General features: G+C 35.7%; 1 protein-coding gene and 1 pseudogene across 1 annotated transcript; one reads left to right on the top strand and one right to left on the bottom strand.

Moving 5' to 3' along the window:
• Positions 1-687: 687 nt before the first annotated feature.
• On the top strand, positions 688-2542 carry LOC147482237 (ADP-ribosylation factor 2-like; annotated as a pseudogene).
• A 4300-nt stretch (positions 2543-6842) lies between these two features.
• On the bottom strand, positions 6843-8828 carry LOC147482236 (Protein kinase superfamily protein). Its single transcript, XM_086580073.1, has one exon. It carries the CDS (start codon positions 8367-8369, stop codon positions 7029-7031), a length of 1341 nt encoding a protein of 446 aa, XP_086436199.1. The 5' UTR covers positions 8370-8828; the 3' UTR covers positions 6843-7028.
• Positions 8829-23101: the final 14273 nt, after the last annotated feature.

Here is a 23101-nt window from a genome sequence, read left to right as displayed (position 1 = left end):
GTTTTGATAATTTGTGGAGATGATCTCTATTGTATGGAGAACATATTCCCAAAATATTAGCTCTTAGTTCATTGTGTAAGTTGGAGATGTCAAGATAAGCTGTCAAAAGAAGCTATCAAGGTAGCCAGCCCCATATACCCATATATATATCGGGGCGGCTACGTCGACATACTATTCTAACATACCATCTTGACATACCCAACCAACCCTTAGATTAAACAAAATCTGACGTCCAGATCTACTTCTAAAAAACCAAACAAATAATTAAAAAAAATAAGGGCAAAAATAACATTTCATATTTTTCACAAAAATAACTGTCGTGGCTTTTCACATTCTTCTTCTTCCACGTTTCTTTTTCCCACCAAGAGCAAGACACAAAGAGTTCGCTCTAGTTCTCTACTTCTCTCTCACTTGAACTGTCCCCAAAGAACCTAATATAAGTTTTTTTTTTTTTTTTTTTTTTTTTTTTTTTTTTTTTAAACTTTTGCTTGGTATTCATTTTTATTTTTTATTTTCAATGATTATAACAAGCAAAGTTTAATCCTGAACATGATGACCACATTATATTTCTAGAAGATACGATAACTTAATGAAAGATGGATTATACTAGTGTAAAAAAGTATACTTTGTGATTTCGAGATCCCAAAAATTCGATAGCGTAAGCTCAGAAAAGAGTAAAAACAAAACATGGGGCTGACTTGCACGAAGCTTTTTAGCCGGATCTTTGCAAAGAAAGAGATGCGTATTCTGATCAGTGGTGGAGCCAAGGGGGGCCTAGGGTACACCCTGGCTCACCCTCAACTTCTTAAAAAAAAAGTTTTTTTTTTTTTAGATAATACTCAAAAAAAAGTAACTACCATATATATGAATACGGTTTTGTTACTAAAACCTCACCATAACTGACCAAAATAAAAATCCATTTCCCCTAACTAACGTGAGAAAGCTCATGATCTCTAATTTTATGTATTTTGATAAACAACACTTTTGGCAAGTGTTTTTCTTTGTTTGGAAAAACAAAAGAGATGAAAGAGAAAAAAAGAGTAATAACACTCTCAACTCTCAAGTCTCCGTCCCAATAACTCATATGTATATTTATTGGTATGTTTTCTAAACCTTAATTCCCCAATCTCTTATTTTTTTAGTTTTTTGTTAATGAATTTTATTAATTATAATTCAATTTTGTATGTAATGAATTCGATCTATCGAGCGGTTACTCGAGTCCATTACAATTTTAATTTGTTGCATAAATTTTTTTGATTGTCAATTGTAGTGAATTTATTACTTTTGAATCTACTTAAGGCAGTGATTGGAATTTCGGGATTGAATGAAAATGAAAACAATTAAAATAAATGCTAAAGTGACGACAAAAAAAATGTACTAGCAGTGTCTAAACATGTACAGTTTAAAACAATGGTGGGATCATAAACCATGTTGGCTCAACAAGCTAGCTTGAAAATCCAAATTTTGCTTACCCACTATAGATTTTTGACAAATCGGAAACATGGGAATTATATTCCCAATCTAGAATTTGTAAACGCTTTATAAGTCTGTAACACCATTTTTTGCTATTAATATTAATTACTTTTTAGCCAAAAAAAATGTCTTAACATTGTACAATATTCTTTATTGTGCCCTAAGTGCTTATGTTTTTTCATAATGCCTTTTAGACTATTTTCCTAACAATTCCAAAGAATTCATTGCTTTTTTTCATTTGTGGAATTTTAAAGTGGTTTTCATAAGCATATATATTTGTAAGAAGCATATATTTGTAGGCACTTTTTTCCCAAGTTCTTAATTTTCCAAAGCTAAATGTTTGTGTATTTATTTATTTTCTCCTAAATCATTTCATTAAGCAATCTAGTCTTTTGTAATTCCAAAATTTACATGTCTTTTGTGATGGGATTGGGATTCGAATTTTTTTTTTTTATAAATATGCAAGGGAAAACAAAAATTCTACAAATTGGGTGTTATCTTATTTTAGTTTTTTTTTATAGTGACTAGTTGTGGCTCACCCTCACCCAATTTTCTGTCTCCGCCACTGATTCTGATGGTTGGTCTTGATGCTGCTGGTAAGACCACCATCTTGTACAAGCTCAAGCTTGGAGAGATTGTGACTACAATTCCAACCATTGGATTTAATGTACATGGAGACTGTGGAATACAAGAACATGAGCTTCACGATTTAGGATGTTGGGGGTTAGGACAAGATCCGTCCATTGTGGAGGCACTACTTCCAAAACAAGCAGGGTCTCATATTTGTGGTGGATAGCAATGATAGACACAGAGTTGTTAAGGCAAGGGATGAGTTGCATATAATGTTGAATGAGGATGAGTTGCGAGATGCAGTGTTGCTTGTCTTTGCAAACAAACAAGATCTTCAAAATGCAATGAATGCTGTCGAGATTACTGATAAGCTTGGACTTCACTCTCTCCGTCAGCGCCACTGGTACATCCGTACATACAGAGTACATGTGCAACCTCTAGAGAAGGTCTTTATGAGGGCCTGGATTAGTTATCAAACAATATTGCAAACAAGGCTTGAGGCAAGTGGTAGAACTTGTTAGGATGGTTTGGGGTTTGTGTTGTGGCTTTTCCATAATTTGTTGTTTTTTTTTCTGTTCATTTTTTTCTTCTTTTAAATGTATGACGTTTTGGTGATGATATATTTTAATAGGGGATTATTTGATTTGGAAAAAAAAAAGTATACTTTGTGCGCTTGCCTCATCCAAAACACCATTTGTGTTTCTTCCTGTTTCCAAAAGCCCATCAAAGAAATCCCATGATATTTTTCTTTGGCTCGTAAGAGCTTTCTGAATATTCGTCTTTGGCTCATAACCAGTTTCACAAAGTAGCGCCACATAGCCATAGTTGCCGAAAATATTCGTCAGGACTCAAGAGAGCGCACTGATATTTTCTGGTTGTCACTATACTTGCAGGCTATTTGTGAAAAAGAAGAAGAAACGTGGAAGAAGATGAATGTGAAAAGCCACAACAGTTATTTTTGTGAAAAATATTAAATGTCATTTTTGCCCTTAATTTTTTTTAATTATTTGTTTGGTTTTTTAGAAGTAAATCTAGACGTCAGATTTTGCATGATCTAAGGGTTGGCTGGATATGTCAAGATAGTATGTTAGAATAGTATGTCGACATAGCCGCCCCGTATATATAGTGTTTCAGGCACCTGAGAAATACATGTATGTACTTAGATCATCCTGCAAATGTCTTTGTAACCAAAAGGGTGCTTCCATCTCCCAGAAAAAGTCATGAAGATGAACAACCCTGGTTGCTAACAGGTGTGCAACTTTATTACAAGATCTATCTACATAGGTTACAAGTAAGGAATCAAAAGAGGATTTAAATTCTTGTGCATCTATGATTATAGTACGGGCTGTCCTCCTGATGTTAATTAGCAGCTTGACTATTCTAAAAATCAGCTATATTCTTTAATAGCCTAAGAGGTATGCCCATTGGATGGCGCATTTGAGCCCCCTGCTCTCTCCCTCCTCGGTGTCTCGTCCACTTGTTCATGTTGTGCCTGTTAGTTGCTAAGAAATATTCACTGTCATCACGCATAACATAACCAATACCAATAGGTTTACATTTCGAAAAGAAAGCAATATCCACATTAAGTTTGACATAGGGCAATAGTGGAGTAAACCAACTATTCTTGCCAGGTAGAAGAGTGGATGGTTGTGGTGATTTTTTATATTGTTTTATGAGGTGGAATGATGTGAGATAGGTGGCTGTTTTTGGTAAGACACTTGTTTTTGTCGAGAAAATAAGAGCACATCTTTCTTTCCAAATAGACCAATATATGTAAAGGCATGTCAACTTCCATTCTTCTTATTCTAGAGGCCAATCCGGTGGTGGTATAAACTAAAGGCTAACAAAATCCTTAACAATTAAAATTGTGAAAAAGTCAATGCCTATATCCTATGCCAAGGAGTATCAAATCAAACCACCCTAGCGAAAAGACAAGCAATTAACAGATGGTGTAAAGTTTCAACGGGTGCTTTACAAAAAAAAAACTTTCTTAACATTTGGAAATCATGTGGAACCCAAAGACTGAGATTTTTGCTTGGAAATGTGTTTATGACATTGTCCATTTGTACGGACTAGAGGAGAGAATCAACCCCAATTTGTTGGCTTCCCAATTGTGAGAAGTATTGAGTTTAAATTTTTTTCGGTAAAAATATGATTCAATTACTAAATATCATTGGGCCTAACAAACCTTGGGAAGGCCCTCCCAATCATGGACCAAAATATCGCCGATATATTCGATATATCGCCGATATATATCGGTATTTTGGTACACCGACATCGGTATTTCCGATATATATCCACCTAATATAGAATCCTTTTTTTCCGATATATATCGGAATTTTCGATATAAAACTTTATATCGCCGATATAATTGATATATCTGATATTTACGATATATATCGGTTGACTTTTTGACCATTTTTTAATATAAATCCGATATTTCCGATATTATATGTCCGATATATCCGATATTTTAAATAGTTTGGAATGGTCACCAAAATAATGGATATATCCGATATATCCGATATATATCGGTTTTTGGGTACACCGATATATTGATCGATATCGATATTTTGGGCCTTGCTCCCAATTACGTCTGAAAACAAAATTCCTTTCAAAGCACTAGGAGGGCTACTACAGCATTCACTTGCATAATCCTCAGAGTTAGCACTTTTGGCTAGATTGCTCACAAAAAAAAAACACTTTGGCTAGATAATCAGCTAGCTACACAGTTCTCTTCTATATCATGAGATCGTGTAGTGAGATCATTACTTGTCACTCTTATCATTGTTATTATTAGCATCGAGCCTTGACCCGCTGTAATACTCAAATCAGTACCATCATTACACTTTTACCATCATGCTAGCTCAAACAGTCTGGTACTCGGAGCCACCACGCACATGCCACTAGTGAAGACGTATTGCTCATCATCCTAGTAGCACATCTGTGCAAACCACTACACGTGTCCTACTAACTGTTTGTTTACGACCCCTATAAAAGTCAACTCCACAACTATTTTGACTTGATTTCAGTCTCATTTATACAATGCTGGATACGTAGGCATCTTCTTATTCATGAAGAACAACTATTCTACTAATCAAAACTATCTTTTTTCTTTATCTAATTAGAGTTAAATCATAAACATTTGATGTAATGTCCTGCTCCTCGGATTTACAGATTAGATGAGAAGTGATAGTCAGTGGCAGAGCTAGGGGGCAAGGTACGCCCTGGCTCACCCTCAAACTTTTGAAAAAAAATATATAGTTTTATTGTGCAATTCAATTGCTCGAACTAAAAATGCATAACTGAAAAAAGAAAAAAACACATACACACCGAAACCAAACAAACAAAAACCCCATGTACATACTACATAGTACAGACGTCCTCTATTTTGGCTCTTTGCCCTCATTATCAAAAAGTAAAATAAAACCCACGACCCATGTACTCCACTTTTCCTCCCCTCTCTATTATTCTAATTAGGTATCTATAATTCCTAATAGTAAAGCTAATATTATTAAATTATTTTTCTTTTTTATTTTTTCATATTGATTCCTAGCTAAATCATGTTTTTTTAATTTCTTGTATTCTTTTTGTGAATTCATTAAACCACATATTTTAATTTTATTTTATTTTGTAAATATCATTGGTGGTTTATTTTAATTGGTGCAATTTCAATTAAGTTGATTAATGATTTATTTTAATTATTTAAACATATATGTTAAAGTATTTGATTAAAGGAAAGTCGTTGCCCGCTCAACCTTATTTATGTATGGCATGTCTTTATTGTAGTGAATCATTTGTTGCTTTCGATAAACAAAAGTTGATCCATTTTGCTCGACTTTATCCCGATGATTTTGATTTTTCATATATAAATTAGATGAAATTAACGGATCAGTTTGAGAATTATATCATTGATATGCGTTCCGATACTAAGTTTGGTAAAGTAAATGGAATTAGCAACCTAGCCAAAAAAATGGTTAAGACGAAGAAAGACATTGTGTACTCACTTGTTTATTTGTTGATTAAGTTGACGCTGATTTTACCTATTGCTACTGCCACCGTGGAGATGAATATTTCTGTTTTACCTATTTATGTATGAATGACGGATGAATAGTTGAATGATTGTTTAATAACATGCATTGAAAAAGATATTTTGATAGCATTGATACCAAGTTGATCTTACAACGTTTTTAGAAGATGAAGAAGGATGACGAAAAAGAAGGCAGCCGAAGACAACTATGAACAAATACTTATTTAGATTGAATTTTTTTTTTTCTTTTTTTTTATAATACATTTGTTGTAATCATTTTATATAATTTTTTATGTTCAAAATATACTTGTTTTTGTGATCGGGTTTGAATTTTTAGTGTATTTTTTTTTTATATGCTTGGTTTCTTGCTAGCTCACCCTCACTTAAATTCCTGGTGACAGTGGATCGCCCAGCTTATTCTTGCAAGGCCGGGTATTTTTCTTAACAAATTTTGTTTTGTTTTGTTTTGTTAATAGCGAGATTGTGGATATTATTGTGTGTATACTGTACTCAATTTCTTAATGACTCCTGTCATGTTCATATTTGAATTCCACCAGTATCCCGCTGTCCCCACACCGATAAAATAGACTACTAAGTTGGAATAGACTATTTCAAGATTATTCTGAAGGAATACGATGATCATTTTTCACTTGTCTACAAAAATATAACTCAATTTATCACCAAACACCCAAGCAAACAGGGTATCGATTCATTATAAAATACATTGCCACCACGAGTCTAGGACTATTTAAGAAACATCACAACGAAATCACAAAACATTCCTTCCAAGTTATCATTCAAAATTCACAAAAATACAGAGCTCATCACTTGCGTCACATTCATAATTCATCCATTCTCACAACAAAACAAGCTCAAACCAATTAATAACAAAATCTCGGCCGCAAAACTTGTTAATAAAATTTTTAATTCCACCAAAGACATGTTAATTAACAATTTAACGCGGGGCTAATGATACTGTAATCATATCTGTTGGAACTCTAATAGCATCAACCCACTTTCTAGACCTAAGGTAAAACTTCGACATCTTACCAGCCACGTGTCGCATATCTGGTCTCTTCTCAGGATCAAGGTCAACACAATCCAACGCTACACGTGTCATCTTCTCAGCAACCTCTAATGGAAATGAATCCTTCAATCTTGTATCAATCCACCTTCTCAATCTCCCTTCTTGTTCTGATTCAATTGCTTCTCTTGCTGTTTCAATCACTGAAATTCTCCTATAATCACCTTTCTCTTTATCAAATTTGTACTTCAGAGGTTCTTCACCTGAAAGCAGTTCTAAAATCACTATCCCGAATGCAAAAACATCAGTTTTCTGTGTCCCATTTCCACCAGATTGAAATTCAGCTGACATATAACCTCTAGTCCCTTCAAATTTCATATTTCTGCTATCTGATCTCTTCAATTTCGGTTTACTCACACAACTTTTTTCTTCATCTAGTACTTCTTCAATTTCCGAGATGTTTTTGTTACTCTGATTACTACTATGGTAATGGTCTTCCCTACTAATTTCTCCACAGAGTTCCGCAGTTCCAAAATGGCAGATTTTCGCATTATACGAAGGTTCCGTAACAATTAAACTTGTACTCTTGATATGATTATGAATGTGACTCAAATTCAATCCAGTATAATGATGAATATATTCCAGCCCCTGTGCAAGATCAGTTGCAATTTGCATTCTAGACATCCAATTAGACAAAACTGTAAAACCAGGATTTTTGGAGTTCCTCAAACAATCAGCAAGGTTAGCACCATTGACAAAATCATAAACAAGATAAATATGATCACCAGAAATTGACGCCCCAAGAAGTTTAATTACACTCATGTGATGACTCTTACATATAGCCGAAAGCCGTTCGCGAAGCTCTGGTGTTTCAATCATCCTCCGAAACTTACGTTGGAACACCAGTACATCTTTTCCTCTCATTAAACATCGCCAAGCAGAGGATGATGAAGACGAGTAGCGTTTAGCGAGGAAATTGTTAGTGGCTGTACATATTTCTGAGAAGTCGAAGATGTAAGCGTTTTCGGGTAAAGAATCACGAAGACTTGATAAAGAAGTTTTGCTAGAAACTGAAGTTCTTGATGAATCTTTGTAACTGGAACCAGTTGTGTAGTTATAGTTTCCGTAACTCGTTGAAGCATCGGAAACTGAAGGCTTTGTGTTGCTATTTGTTTGAGAAAAGGTTTTGTTAGTTCTTGTTGAAGATCGAGGGGTTCGAGGGGTCGTTGGTTTAGGCTGTGATGCGTTTGTACTCATTTTGGTTTTACACATCAAGAAATTGAGGAAGTGTTCAAATCTGCAATGGGAAAGGTTGAAAGAGGTGGTGAGGGGAATTGGTATTTGCTAAAGTACGCTGATTATGAAAGTGGTGTATGATAGTAAATTGTCACGGGTGTCGGGTGGGTAATGAGTAGCTGTTTTTTTTTTTTCCTAACAAGGGTCCTGAACAACTGGGGCATTGAGAAAGTAGGAAAAAATGTGGAAAATGCGAATAGACAAATTAGTACGGTTCGCGCGTTTTTACTTTTTTGAGGGGAAAGTTTGCAAAAGGAGACGTGAGACCGGTGAGTGTCACACTGTCACTGCCATGGTGAGATCGCGTGGCTGTTAGGTTGATTGATTCTGATTGTTGGAGAAAACGATCACAAAGGAAAAAGTAATGTGGACCGTGGACTTTGAAGGAGGAAAGAGGTGTGAATTTGATTTTGTTAACTAGCACAATCACAAATGGCTTGAATGGCCCGTTATTTAGCTGCTTTATTAAATTAATTAATCATGAGTCCCGCTATTGCCAAGGGCCAATTTGCTTTTGCCAATATGTTTTAACTTGTTTTATCCTTCCATTTACAATGTTAGATTAAAAAAGTACTTTTGAAAATTGAAATAGAAAGTTTATCGGAAAAAAAAAATTTGGAGACTAATAGAAGAAGTTCAAAATAGCAAGTGAATATATGATATATTGGATATATCGGACGGATATATCCATTTTTTGGTGATCAGTCCAAACTATTTTAAAATAGAAATATCGGATATATCGGAAATATAATATCGGAAGAAATATATTGTCAAACGATATAATGGTTTTGGCTAATAATTTTATACACCGGGATATATATAATATAGCCCATATATCGGTGATAAAATATCAGAATATATATATATATATCGGATATATCGTCGATATTTTGAACCTTGGTAGTAAGTAAGCCTGAATGGTTTTGGCTAATAATTTTATACACCGGCTCCACAGCCCTATATTAACTTCAAGTAAGTAAACCCTTTAAAAAGTGAAGGTCTTCATCAGCAGACCGTCGTAGGAACAGAACATCGGATATCTTTAGGCTACTAGTTGTCATGATAGAAACAGAATTAAATTTATTTAGCGAAGTCAATCATTTTGTTGAGAAAGAATACTTGTGGCTTAGCTAATATAGGTTTTTGAGCTGAAGTGTTACACGGTGGCTTACATTCAGTAAATGAAATGGACCAAAGTTGTAATTAATGTTGGACGAGGGCGATCTCAAAGTAAAGTGGGTTATTATACTAATATTCAATTCGATTTGAAATTTATAGCCTCGTCGACGATCTTGATCAGTTGATTTACACAGAGTCACAGAGCATATGTTGTTTTTGCGTTATACACGCACCATATCCTAGGGGCCATAGTTGTTATATTAACCTTGTTTAAAATTATTTCTACTTCAACTACTAATTCTAGTAAACTAAAACCTTCTAATTTACTAAACTCCTATATAATTTGATTCCTAAGATCAATTTAATGTTGACTTCCATTATCCGTCATGTCCTACGTAACTTTCATGCTTTTATACGAGAATGATCATTGGAGTTTAGAAATGTTGATTCTCACTCTTTTGGATAACGATGATCTGCATTCGTGTGATCATTTGTCCGTGAATGACTTCTCTTGCATTAGTGTACTAGAAATGCCAGTATGCCACATGATGTAAAAGACTTATCTAGCTGATCCTATGCCAAAAGTTAACACTAACAAAAATAGACAAAAAGTGAGACGGGCACACATGATATATTTGTTACTAGGTGTAGTTTGTGCTTTCGGCATGGAGTAATATAGTCATGTGTAGTATATCAATTTGAATTGAAGAATTTCTACTAAATAAGTTAGTGGAAATAGTTAATTGACTGTAACATAGTTAAATTAGTAAAAATTAATTTGTTGTAAAGCTGTTAGGGACAAACTATATATTGAAATAAGCGTTTTTATTGAGATTATAGAACATGATGTCAAGCAATATAAAATTGTTTAAAGTGATGAACTCAGTAGGATGAGAAAGGGCTTTAAGACATTTTGAAGTCATGAGGATAAGGAAGTTTCCTATTTCTATCTCGTTTGAAATGTATGTCATGTGGATCATTCAAGATTTTGTGTAATTGTCAAAAGCTTTTTTATCTGTTTTTGTAAATGGAGTCATCTAAATTGATTAGGAAACAATATTGGGTAGATGTTTTTTTTTTTTTTTAAATGGAGGTTACATAGTGTTGGATGTATAGTTAGATGAACATGTTGTTAGGAGTACATTAATTCTTTCGGAAGATGTGGATATTGTCCATGATTGAATGCAAGCGTTTGTAAGTCTAGTTCAACGTATTTGGACCGATTGTATTTGAGAGTTCTTTTTTGTCATAAAAAGACCCAAAGAAAAACAAAAATCGAAAGTCCCATTCGAGTCGAAAAAGGCAACAACAATGTTCAAAAACAACAGAATTCTATTCCTTTTTTTTTTGGCAAAAAACGAAAAAAATAATGTACAGCTCGGTAGATTTTGCATAAGATCTATTGAAATTCAGTGTCAGTGCTGATGTAGTTAGGCCATATGCACTAAAAATCAGTTTGATTACCGGTTTGCCGGTTTGCTTATTGTTCCTAGTCGTTAATGTGAAGGTCAGTAATAGCTTAAATTGAATGAGGTACAGTAGATGTATGATGCAACAATAGCTTTTCAAAGTACTATACAATGAGGAAATCATTTTTTGTGCTTCAGAGGTCTTCAAGATCAATTTCAATAGTGGTAGTTTAAAGATAATTTGAATGAGAATATATCAGTGGCAACGTCTGAATTATAAAGTGTGGATTATACCCATGACAGCAAGTATCAAAATCTTAGGAAAAAAAACACTTTAAAAAATCAATGGGAACTCTCACAGCACTTTTTGTTTAATAAAAATATGAAGACCAACTCAAGAGCACTATAATTGACACCTTATAAGATAGTAAATAGTCATGGTTGGGATTTTTTCTATTATTGAATATATATCAAGTAACCTTGAAATGCATGTTTGGGATTCCAGAGCCCACATGGAATACAAATAGTAAGAGTTTTTATTTATTTATTTATTATTTTTTTTTTGTTTTTTAATTAAGTAGAAATTTTATTAATAATGATAACGAGTTTTAGAAATAATTAGGACAGACGTGCAACAAGTTGCGCCGCAAGTCCTTTCTGAATAGCAAATCATATCCTTTGAAAAACAAACTCGTTAGTTGTGAATGGGGTCTAGAGTGAGGCGATTTTAGAAACCAAGGGGCATTACCGACTTTCTCCTTTTCTATTCCCCAATTATACATTTCATTTCATTTTCGAGCTTATTAATAGATAACCCTTCCTGCTTGGAGGAAATCTTTCCTCTTTTGAATGGGTTGACCGACCTGACCGGTGGTTGACCCCCCTTTTCCGAGTTACTAGAGATTAGAATTCATAATGGAAACTATAGTTTAGTAGTTAGGTTTAGTTAATTAGTTTTGTAGTAGCCTCTATTAAACCTTCTTCAATAAAAGTTTTAGTTAAATTCAATTCTTATTCTTTACTTTTAATGTCTTTAGTTCATTGTCTTAGTTTAATACATCCGATGACACAAGGCTAAACCCTCAAATAGAGGGGGTTTATGAAGCCACGTGAGGATGATTGATAGTTAACATAGTTGTCGTAGTTAAGCGTTTCAAGTTCATCGTTGTGAGATTCTAGAGATAGAACTCATAACAATGAACTAGAGAATAGAAACCTCATCTGTCACACCCCGAATTTCGACAGAATTCGGAAAAACATTATTTGTCCCCGACTCTTCGATCTCCGAGGTGTGACGCACTCTCCACTCCCAAAAACCCATCAACAGTTTAAATATGCGGATAATTAAAAAACCAAATAAAAGTTCCATTATACATATGTCCTCTTCATTACAAAAATTTACAAATGAAAATACGTAAAACATCGTCTAGACTGAAAATCTATACTACCTCAAGGGAAAACAAAACACAACCTGAGATGCAATGCTAACGCAAACCACAAGCAGCAACTAATCTTCTTCATCACTAAACCTGTCAAGACTTATCAACTATGTTCATTTAATGAACACACCCGATAAGCAAATATGCAAATCGGGTCAGCATTATAAACAATGCTGGTGTGAGTAGCCCTAAAATACAACATATAATATACATATATATACACAATCCACAAGGCAATTAGTTCCTCCACCGAGGCGCCTTAACTTTTAACGACTAATACAGCATTCTTAAGCACAATAATAAAGGCAGTTAGTTCCTCCACTGAGGCGCCTTAACTTCCCACTAACCACACAACAAACTATACGCATAATAAATAAGGCATGTAGTTCCTCCATCGAGGCGCCTTAGGTTCAACTAAACAAATAATCAACCAACCATATTACCATAATAAGATTATTTCAGACTTTCTTTGCGTGTCCCTAAAATCACGTCGTATCTATGTCTTACCTAGTTTCCCTGGCTACCACAATCGCTACCCAACGCCGAACATGTACATCCACATGCCTCCCTTACATAATGAGCCACTCCGTGCGTAACTACCCCTGGCGGGATGCGCGCACACAGGTAAATCCTCACACGGAAGCCAAATCTATGTAAGTAATGCCACTATATTCGCATAAAATATGTGGCGTCATCGTTCTATTTTTGCGAACGGAATAATCAAGCCACTATTCGGCTATGCGGGAGGGCCATTCAGTTTTCTCAAACGCCGGAGGGCCAATCACATTACTTACGCCCGAAGGCCATTCAGATTAACTGAAACGCCAGAAGGGCCGCACGAAGGCCATTCAGATTAACTGAAACGCCAGAAGGGCCAATCACATGAGTTGTGGTAGCTAGGTTCTAGGATTTTCGTTTACGTAATTTATTCAAGTGTCATACATTAATGACTCATAATAAATCCACTATATCACGTGCAGGTCAATTGCCTTATTGCACTAAGCCACAATATATAGAAATATCTCAATATATCTCATAACCATTTTCATACTTTCACGTGCCAATATATTATTGCACTACACCACACTCCCGTGGGCAAATATTCACCAATACTATGCTACCTCATAGTAGCATCTCACATATATAATAATGGAGCGTTTATATAAATTTCTCCAAGATATTACATTAATATATATATCCCAACATATGATATCATGTCATAATGCTTCAACGTATCGCATACATTTTTATTATAACGTATTAGGAATATAATGTCTCCTAACATCTCAATATCGTCACGTGTCAAAAATACACAACATCAATGTCAAATCTTTCTTAGATAATGACAACCAAATTTATACAAGCTTCCACAGCATTTTATTACTATATGTGTCCATATAATATACAACATAAAACGTAACACAATTAGACAGTCCACAGTCCACAATCAAAGCCCAATATATATATGCTTTACACACTACTCACGTCAAATCTAAATTAGATAATGACCAACCAAGTTATATAATATCGACAATATTTTATTACTATATTTGTCCATACAAATCAAATAGGTGAAAAACTGGAAAAGTCAACATTTCATAGTCAACGGTCAAAGGTCAAAGTCAACATGTCATGGTCAAAGTCAAAGTCAACCGTCAATTGTCAAAGGTCAATATGTCCTGGTCAAAGTCAAAATCAACATGTCATGGTCAAAGTCAAACTATTCTGGTCAAAGTCAACATGACATGGTCAAAGTCAAACTGTCGTTTTCGTGTTCGACAAGTCCAGGGTCATAGCCATGGTTCATGGCTAAGGTCAATGGTGCATGGCTCATGGGCTCATGACCAAGGTAATGGTTCGGACCCAACTGGCCAAGCCCAAACCTTAAAACCCGAAAGTCTAAAAGTTGAAAAACCCAAATAGAACTATTTTAAGTCCAATGGACTGCCCCAAGAAATATTAGAAACGGGCCCAAAAACTAATCCAAATTGGTCCAAAACTTAGTTGAACTGGTCCAGCCCAACAACTTAAAACAAATCGGGCCGAACCAAAACAAAACATTTCGGCCCAAAGTAACCAACCAAGCAAGCCCAGGAGAAACCGACCCAGGCCCAAGCCCAGCCGGTCATCTCCTTCCTCCAGCAGCTCCACCAGGCACCAAAATCTGGCCACCACCAAGCACTAATCGACCACCCCTTTTGATCAGGCGGTTTTAATCCCCATAACAAACCCAACAACATTAATGAAAGTGAAAACCCCAACTCATACAATCCAAACCTCACCAAACTAGATCTGAAATTTCTTGCCGCCATTAATGGTCGGGCCTCAAGCTTCCAATGACCCCACTCAATGCCTCACACAAAACTCAAACACACACCCTCACAACCAAACATCAACCCATTCATCCACAAAAAAACACAAAACCAACCATAATGATTCTTGGCGATTTCTTGGCTGCCATTAATAGCCGTTCAAGCTTTTACCAAGCTTCAACAGCCTACCCAACTCTCCAATACACCAACGCCCACCAAAACAAACGTCCTAATATAAGGGCAGTACGACCCATGGGGCACGCGCTCGCGCCTCCATTACCAAAGCTCCAGAGTTTTGAACCGTTCAACAGTTCAATACAATACAACAGAGAAACAAAGAAAAACAAATGACGATTTCTATAGATTATAGATTGGGCTTTAGCTGCCCTTAACCGGCCATAAAGTTCGACAGAAATACTGGCGATTTCTCGATGTTGGACTCGCGATGCCGCCATTGACGACTTCCGAGTTCCAACAGTTAAATTCAAATCTGAAATGTAACAAAGTTTAATAAAACAAAAGGCACGAAGTCCAATACAACAGGATAATGAGCAATATAAAAAAAAAACAGAAACAGTAGACCGTATACACCGACATACGAAAAACTACAAATCCAGTGAAATAGCAAAATAGCTACTCACCTTTATCCCAAGCTCCACGAATCCCTCGTAGTCCGAGCCATCGCGTTCCAACGCTCTAGCCAACGCGTTTCTAGCTCTGCCTCCATTTTTATTATTTTTAAAACCCTATTCTCTAGAACAATGTGTTTATATACTTGGGTCCGAAACCTAAGCCCAACACAGACTCGGGCCCAAAACTAGGCCCACGTATCCCGAATCCAATCCGACGAATTTTGAAAATAATTAATTTAATTAATTAATAAATAGATAAAATACGTATTTAAAAAATACGGGCGTTACACCATCAAAGAGATTGTGGGGGTGCTAATCTCTCATGCTAGTGAAGCCATGATTAGAGATAACTTGGTATTCACTATGGATCAAGAAAACCGATTCGATGACTAAACTAATAGCCAATTGAATCGCGTGGTGGATTACCCCTCTCTATATCCTTCTCATATCATTAAAATAACTGTTTAGTATATTAAGTTTACTGTTTTCATATCATACAAATATTATTCTCATTAGTAAATAGCTTTATTTAGTCTAGATTCGTATTTAAGTACGTGCAAACAAGAGTGGATCGAACACGATTACTCCTCTTTATCACATGATATTCGAGAGTATAATATATTGATAATAGTAGAATAAAACACTGTTCACACACACAAATTTAACAATTATCAATATACGCTGCACGGACCCCTATTAACACATATTTTGGGATGTGTCCATGATAGTTGGTATCAGAGCGTAATCTTTATTTGCCACGTGGTTGCGTACGAGTAAGCCTAAGTAAACCTCTCAACGAAATGTGTTAGTGCACAATCTTAATATGGGTACAAGACCTAAGGATCCATCAAGTGGATCGAGTTCTTGTATTTGGTGCTCATTGATGCTTACTTGTTTAGTACGATTCTACATGCAGTGTGGTAGCACAAAGACCTTAATGAGCAATATTGTGGTTCTTAGCAAAATAATGGAATGTTGGCCACACCATTTGATATTCGGTTTCACATCACAGAAAGAGCGATTGCCCGACAGATATTTCTCATGTTTTATGTAAGCAACGGATTACATGTAGGTTTTCTAGTGCTTGAACAAGTCAGTTAGCTGATTATTGGAAGTGGATGGTATGAGACTTCTTCAACCGAAGTTAGATGACTGATCGTGTAGTTGCTCTTAGTGGATTGATTGCCTTCGGACACATTTACACCTACAAGATGTTCGTTGAAATTGCCTAATGGCGAGGATATACGAGTCATCTCTTGATTGGACAACTGGGAGTCAAAATTTCACGAAAGGCAAAATGCAACTAGTGGATGAAACTTGACATTGTAGGAGTTGTTAGCCAAGTTTGTCAGTTGATTGATGCTCATTAGAATTCGGGTACTGGTGTGGATGCGAAATGGGATTGACAAAGTGGAACAAGCATCAAAGGGTAGCCCCACCAGAAGTGTGTGGACCTCTCGAACCATCAGTTGTTGAAACTGTCCAAAAGGTTGTAGTATTTGACCGCACGAATGCAATGTCTCTTTAGGAGGTCTCTGGACCTAGCTCATTCTTATTTAGGGACAGTAGTTTCCCTGGAGATGGCCGCGAATAGGCACTCCCTTATTTGTAGCGGCGTGATTGCAATATGACCGTTACCTAATTATGGCCCATGAGAGCGAAGAGTACTAGAGCTCCATTCTAGTATGCTTATGATCAACATTGGATTGATTTGTGTCCCATGTGTAGTTGTGAATGGAACCCATTACCCACAGGTCTAGAATCATCCAGATTAAGACCAGTGCATTGGTTTACTGAGGGAGTGATCGTTTGCATCCATGGGGTGAAAACTATTAGCTTCAAGTGCATGACTAATTTCTCAATTCACTCCTCAGCATTTCAAAGGAAGGACTGTTGCCACAATTATGATAGTGGAATGGCTCAAGATGCAATGGAGCATGCGTTTTAAAGTGCATTGGAAAACCCTGCTTACATGGACAAAAAATGTCTAGCAGGTGGATTTTAAGTCTTGATGATAGACTTATGTACTGATGATGAATCTCCTCATAGGTATCCCCATTTTTCAAAAATTGTAGAAGAAGCCAGCCGTGTCCAAGAACAAAAGGATCTGGGATTGTTAGTGCAAGAAGATGCACACAATTGCTCAATCTAAAGTAGGGTTTTTGATCTTCAGCTCTCGATGCAGACGTCGAGTATTAAGTGTGGTAGAGTGCAAGTGGTAGAGTACCACAGTTTCCCAGTACATAATGGTACATTCTATGGACATTTCAATTTTGTCTCAAGGTAAACAAAGATTACATTTTCACATTATCACAAGTTCCTTTCGCTTCCACAACAATGATCATACAGTTTGGTTCGCCTTGTTCGTATTGATTCAAAGTTGTGTTTGAAGAGAGGACAAGTTAACAGTTCAAGATCACAATGGTGTTCCATAGTGGTCCTTAATATGGATTCCTTCGTTATGGCCAAGAGAGTTGTTCGTGTCAGTTCAAAGGGGATTGTTATGCATCAGTACGCTACTACCTCTAACAAGTTTGAGTAACCATAGTTTAGTGGTACAACCTGTATTGCAGAGGAGAAGAGTAACAATAGTATGGATCAAAAGGGATCTGTGCATGGAGACATATTGCTCAAGCAGGAGGAGCACTTTGACACGTGTGGTTTTTATGAATGGAATGGAGATGGGAAGAGATGTGGATGATGATGGATGATGGGTGTCATTGGTTAAAGTAATATCCCTCTAAAGTAAAGGATGAGTGGGGTATCAATTCAATCCACTTCTGACTTGTATCACTTATGAAGGACAAGAGTGGAAAGGGGTGTCGAGGGATTAAAAACTATTATTGTAGAGATTGTGAATTATTAATGCTAAGCTAAACTAAACTAAACTAATGATTGATTATATGAGAGGGAATTCAAGAGATTTGAATCCATCGATACCTTCGATCCGCGACATTCTGCTTCGTGGTTGTTCTCATAAGTAGACTACAATTAGGCAAGCAAGCGAGTGTTGATGCCCTCTTGGATAAAACATTGTTAACACTTATTTCTACTTATGGTTCTTAATATGTTTATGCTATATTAATATCTTATTTCCTTTTATATAAGCTCGGGCAGCCTTATATAAGCTCGGGCAGCCTTTCAATGTATTACCAATAGCAACATCAAGGAGTGCTTCCTAGTTAGGCAATCATTCAATGAATCACCACTTAAAGGCAAACACAAATAATACTTCTCCTAGGCAGCCACTCCCTGCGCTACCCCTTCTAGGGTAACACAAAGAATATTTCTCTAACTCTAAAGAACTATACTACTAGAAGAAAAATAAATAACAATAGCATGATATTAATATTGCAAAACATAAACCCTATTTTATACATCCATCCCCTGGTGTGGGCAATGAGACTAATAACTAAAAATATAAATAGCTAACTTGATTGGAGAACACCATGAACCAGAAGAATCACCGAATCTTAAGCACCGGCTTCATCTCCTCACTTGAAGGAGAATATTAGCCTTTCATCAAGAAAGAAGAACACGAAGAAGAAGAAAAGAAGAACATAAGACTAGAGAGATTAATTTATTAAAATTTGGCTAGTGAAAACCGAATCTCTTATTATTAATCTCTCTCTGCCTCAAGTTCTGGAGACAGGAATAATGTTAATTGGCAATTACAACTGGCACTGAGGTGCTCTATTTATAAGGGTACAATGAGCTCTAGAAAGATTTAAAACATAGGTTTTTGGTCCAATTTCCTATTACATATTAACCTCCTTTCTATTCCAACTTTTGTTTCCAAAAAACATGTGAAAGTGAGGCTGTAAGTTGGTCTATGCATCTGGATTCACGGGATAGAACGATTTCATGCGTCTGGGATGCATTGGCTTTTTCAGCGCGACATGCAAATCTTATAAACTCCGTATCTTTTGAATTGTAACTCCGTTTGAGGTGTGTGACCTATCAAAATGATTACCATGATAAGCTATACGCTATGGTATATAACAATGCAATGTTTGATAAAGTACTTATGGCCGAATTCTTTATCAATGTCTTTGGCATCCAACAAAGCTTCTAAATAAGTCCAATGCCTTGGGGTCCCAAATAAGTTGTAAAACAGGTCTAAGTCCATTCTTTTCATAAGTTTATAATCCTTGGGTCTTCTCCATAATAATCCATAAGATCCATATGATCTTTTAATGCTCCAAATAGCTCTGTTTTGCCTATTTAACTCTAATATTTGGCAGTTACAAAAAAAAAACTATAATATTTGACAAAAGTCTCTTTTTCAAATATAAAGTCATAAAACACAACTTACAAGTACTATTAGTCTAATAAGATAGATAAACAAGAGGTATAATTAAGGGTTAAAATACACTTATCACACTTGTCTTGGCAGAATGGCAGAGTTGTTTTGGCGTGGAGCCACCTTATTGCTCAAGCAAGAAGCACATTTCCTGGCACTATGCTAGAGTTATTTTAGCGTGGAGCCATCTAGTCCTCCGGGGCAATGCTTCAATCATTTGAGATAACCACATAAACCATGAATAATTGGGTGACTTGGAGTTGTTTGCATGGACGAGCAGTTTCTCTTTTTCTCATTATACCGGTACTTCTTCCTACAAATATTAAACCAAGAAAAGTGCAGTGTTCGCATAGCCAAAGACCGGAGTGACAGTCTGTATGGTACAAGCTTGTTCTTCAGATATGACAAAGTTGATCGCCTGAAGTGTTTGAGTCAAGTTTTGTTTGGGTAGTCAGAATGTGATAGAGATTGACGAACCAAGATGGAGCATATGTACAGCAGAAGAATTGTTCTCTCAAGGAGGATGTTAAGAATTAAGTGGGGTAGAATATGATGGGGTCACAAATTAAAAGTGGACTTATATATGCTAAATGGAAAGTCCAAACCTATCCAAATATCACAGGCCGAGAAAAACCAACTTATAGTCAAACCATGAGTCGGGTGCTCCCAATTCCATTTCCATCTTTTAGTACGTTTCTAGACACACCAAATAGAGTGGTCGAACATCTAATTCGGAGCACCAAGCTAGGAGTTATACCTGGGAGAAGTTCATACCTAGATCTATGTTCCCTTTTGGTTATAATAGAAAATACTTATTGACTATATTAGGGAGGGATGCGTTCCCATCACCCCTCATAGTCTCCGGACTATCAGCTAGGAACTTATTTGGTGCAATACCGGGGTGACTTTTATAGAAAGTGGAGTAAGAGTTTTGTGTTGTTCATCTTAAATCTATGTAAAGGGGGATGGTTTAGATGATGAAATTTCTCACTCTCTAAGCTTTTTTAATCAACTTTAGTTTGTTTATCAAAGTAAAACTATTGTTGTTTGAAAGGAAGCTTGAAGACTAGATTTTAAGATTGTTTAATGGTGAACATGTATGAAAGAAGTTGTTAGATTGCTTAGTCACCAAGTAACACTCATTTGAACTTGTCAAATGAGGGAACTTGTGTTGGGATTGTGAATGCAAATTAGAAAGAAGTAAAGAGATAAGAGTAATGAAAAACAAGATTGAAAACTTGTATGAAGACAAATAAGAACTTGATTTATTAACCAAAGCTTGAAGAACATAAAAATAGAAAGCAAGGTAAATAACAATTAAACTATTAATTTAAAACATATTAATCTACTCCTAATGACCAAAGATTAATTCTAGGGTAAGTTCTCTCTTATCTCACTTTGGCTTATATACTACACCATTTACATATTACAACTTTGCCCTCATCCTTTAGAATTAAGACACCTCATTAGGGTTTAAATATCTTCTTGGACAAGTCTTGCTAATGATGCCAACTTTTGAATTGAAGACATAATCTTTGGTCTTGTGGGTTAAGGACATGATATTCCGTATTTTGGTTTTGAGTCCCTAATTGTTGACCGTTGACTTTGACTTTGAGTTTGACTTTACGACACTTTTTCTCCTAAGATGGGATCTTCCCAAGCAGCGTCGATAACACTCCTTTTTGCACTAAAATGCATGTATTAGGAGTATACGTCCTAAATTGCCTGTATCCTGCAGAAGGTAGCAAAAGCTATGAGTTGTCTGTTCATTAATCATAAGAAGGGCATATTTGAAGCATTGTAAAGGTAATAAAATGTACATTTTGGGATTGATCAACTACCCCCAAACAGCATTTTGCTTGTCCTCAAGCAAATATAAGAGAGAAAAAACTAAGATAATAAATATGTGATTTATTATACTAGTCTTGTTTCACGGAGTGCGATTGCATTGACCATATGCAACAAGGCCTTAAACCACTAGGAATTCCCTAGTAGACGAGCTTAAGCCTCGTGAGAGTTTTCCATTGAAGGTACTCACAAACTTTCTCTATCTAGTATAAAAGGTTTTGTTTCCTTGTTTATTTTCAGAAGTCTATACATCTCATTAGCGGGGGAATAAAGAAAAGTTCCTTTGAACTCATAATAACACACAGTAATTTAAGCATCTAAAGATAAAAGTGCAAAACATGAGCGGTGAAATACAAAAGCAGAGTCGTTTCTGAAACTTTTGGAGAGCGTCCTTAAGGTGAGTTCTCACAGGGGTGTGTTGCAATCACAACTCTCTGATAGATTCACTCAAGTTTCATTTTCTCAAGTGCAGAGGGCACTTATATTCCTCACATACACGAATGACATCTAAAGAAACAAGGGTTGATTGATCACAATATCCACTTACTATCACACCATTCTATTCCTAACTAGTTGAGCTAGAGGTCTTTTATTAGGAATTAAGGGGCTAAGGTAGTGGTTTCGAAATAAAAAAGAAGGGAAAACAAACTCTGATAAGTTGAGAAATTGGGTATTCAGGATATTTGTAACTAGAGAAGAACCTCGTTTTGTTCTTTTGCTTCTGAATTGTGATTCATTCATTTTTTTAGCGCTTTGGGTTTGTGACTCCATATGATTTTGATTTTTTTGGAAGTTCTAACATTGCTTTTGTTTCATTTAAAATCGACTCTTTTTGATTTTGAACTTTTGGGAGATTTCAATTTTTGAATTTTTTCTTTCTTTTCTTTTCGAACCTTCTAACTATTCTATTTTTTGTACAAGGCCTTATCTTCTCTTTTTACTATTCATCAATTCTCAACTAGTCAGCTGGGTATGCTTTTTATTGTGTATAGTAACGGTTCAGGGATTGATGATGAAAAATAAAAAGACTTTTAGAAATTGGTGAAGGCTCAGGGGGTAACTAGAGGAAAAACTATCTTTTTGGATTTTTAACGTTTATTTGGCAATATCGATAAAAAAAAAGGGCCTAAATTCTCTCCTAGGATATGGCGTGGTGATCAAGCAAGTGAACGCGTTATCTTTATATCCGGAAATACTTTGTGTCATCACTCAATAATCATTCAGATGAGGCTTTTGGCTAGATTCTCACAGGATATGGAACTTAATTGTTATAACCTCGGCTTCGGAAACTTACTGCTATATACAAACAATGATGCTGATGCATGCCATTCATGAAAAGATGTAGAAACTATTGTATGTATATTAGTCTGAGTTTGAAGAACAAATTTTTACTCTGTTGCTATAATGAGACTTCTAAACCATTTGTTTATCATAGAAAAAGGAAAACTAGACTTTTAGTATTAAACAGAAAATTATTTTTGGTCTTTTTGAATTTTTTTACAGAAATAAAGAAATATAGAAATATACTTAATATATCTAATATAAAAGTTGCTATATAATAAATGCCTAGTTTTTGCAGAATGTTACTATACCACCCCCAAACAGAAATATGTTTTGTCTTCGAAGTATGAAGAAAAGGAAAGAGA

This window comes from Coptis chinensis, chromosome 8 (assembly GCF_015680905.1).
Source record: "Coptis chinensis isolate HL-2020 chromosome 8, ASM1568090v1, whole genome shotgun sequence".
Lineage (NCBI taxonomy): Eukaryota > Viridiplantae > Streptophyta > Magnoliopsida > Ranunculales > Ranunculaceae > Coptis > Coptis chinensis.
The sequence above is the reverse complement of the archived record's forward strand: the minus strand, read 5'-3'. Positions and strand labels throughout refer to the sequence as shown.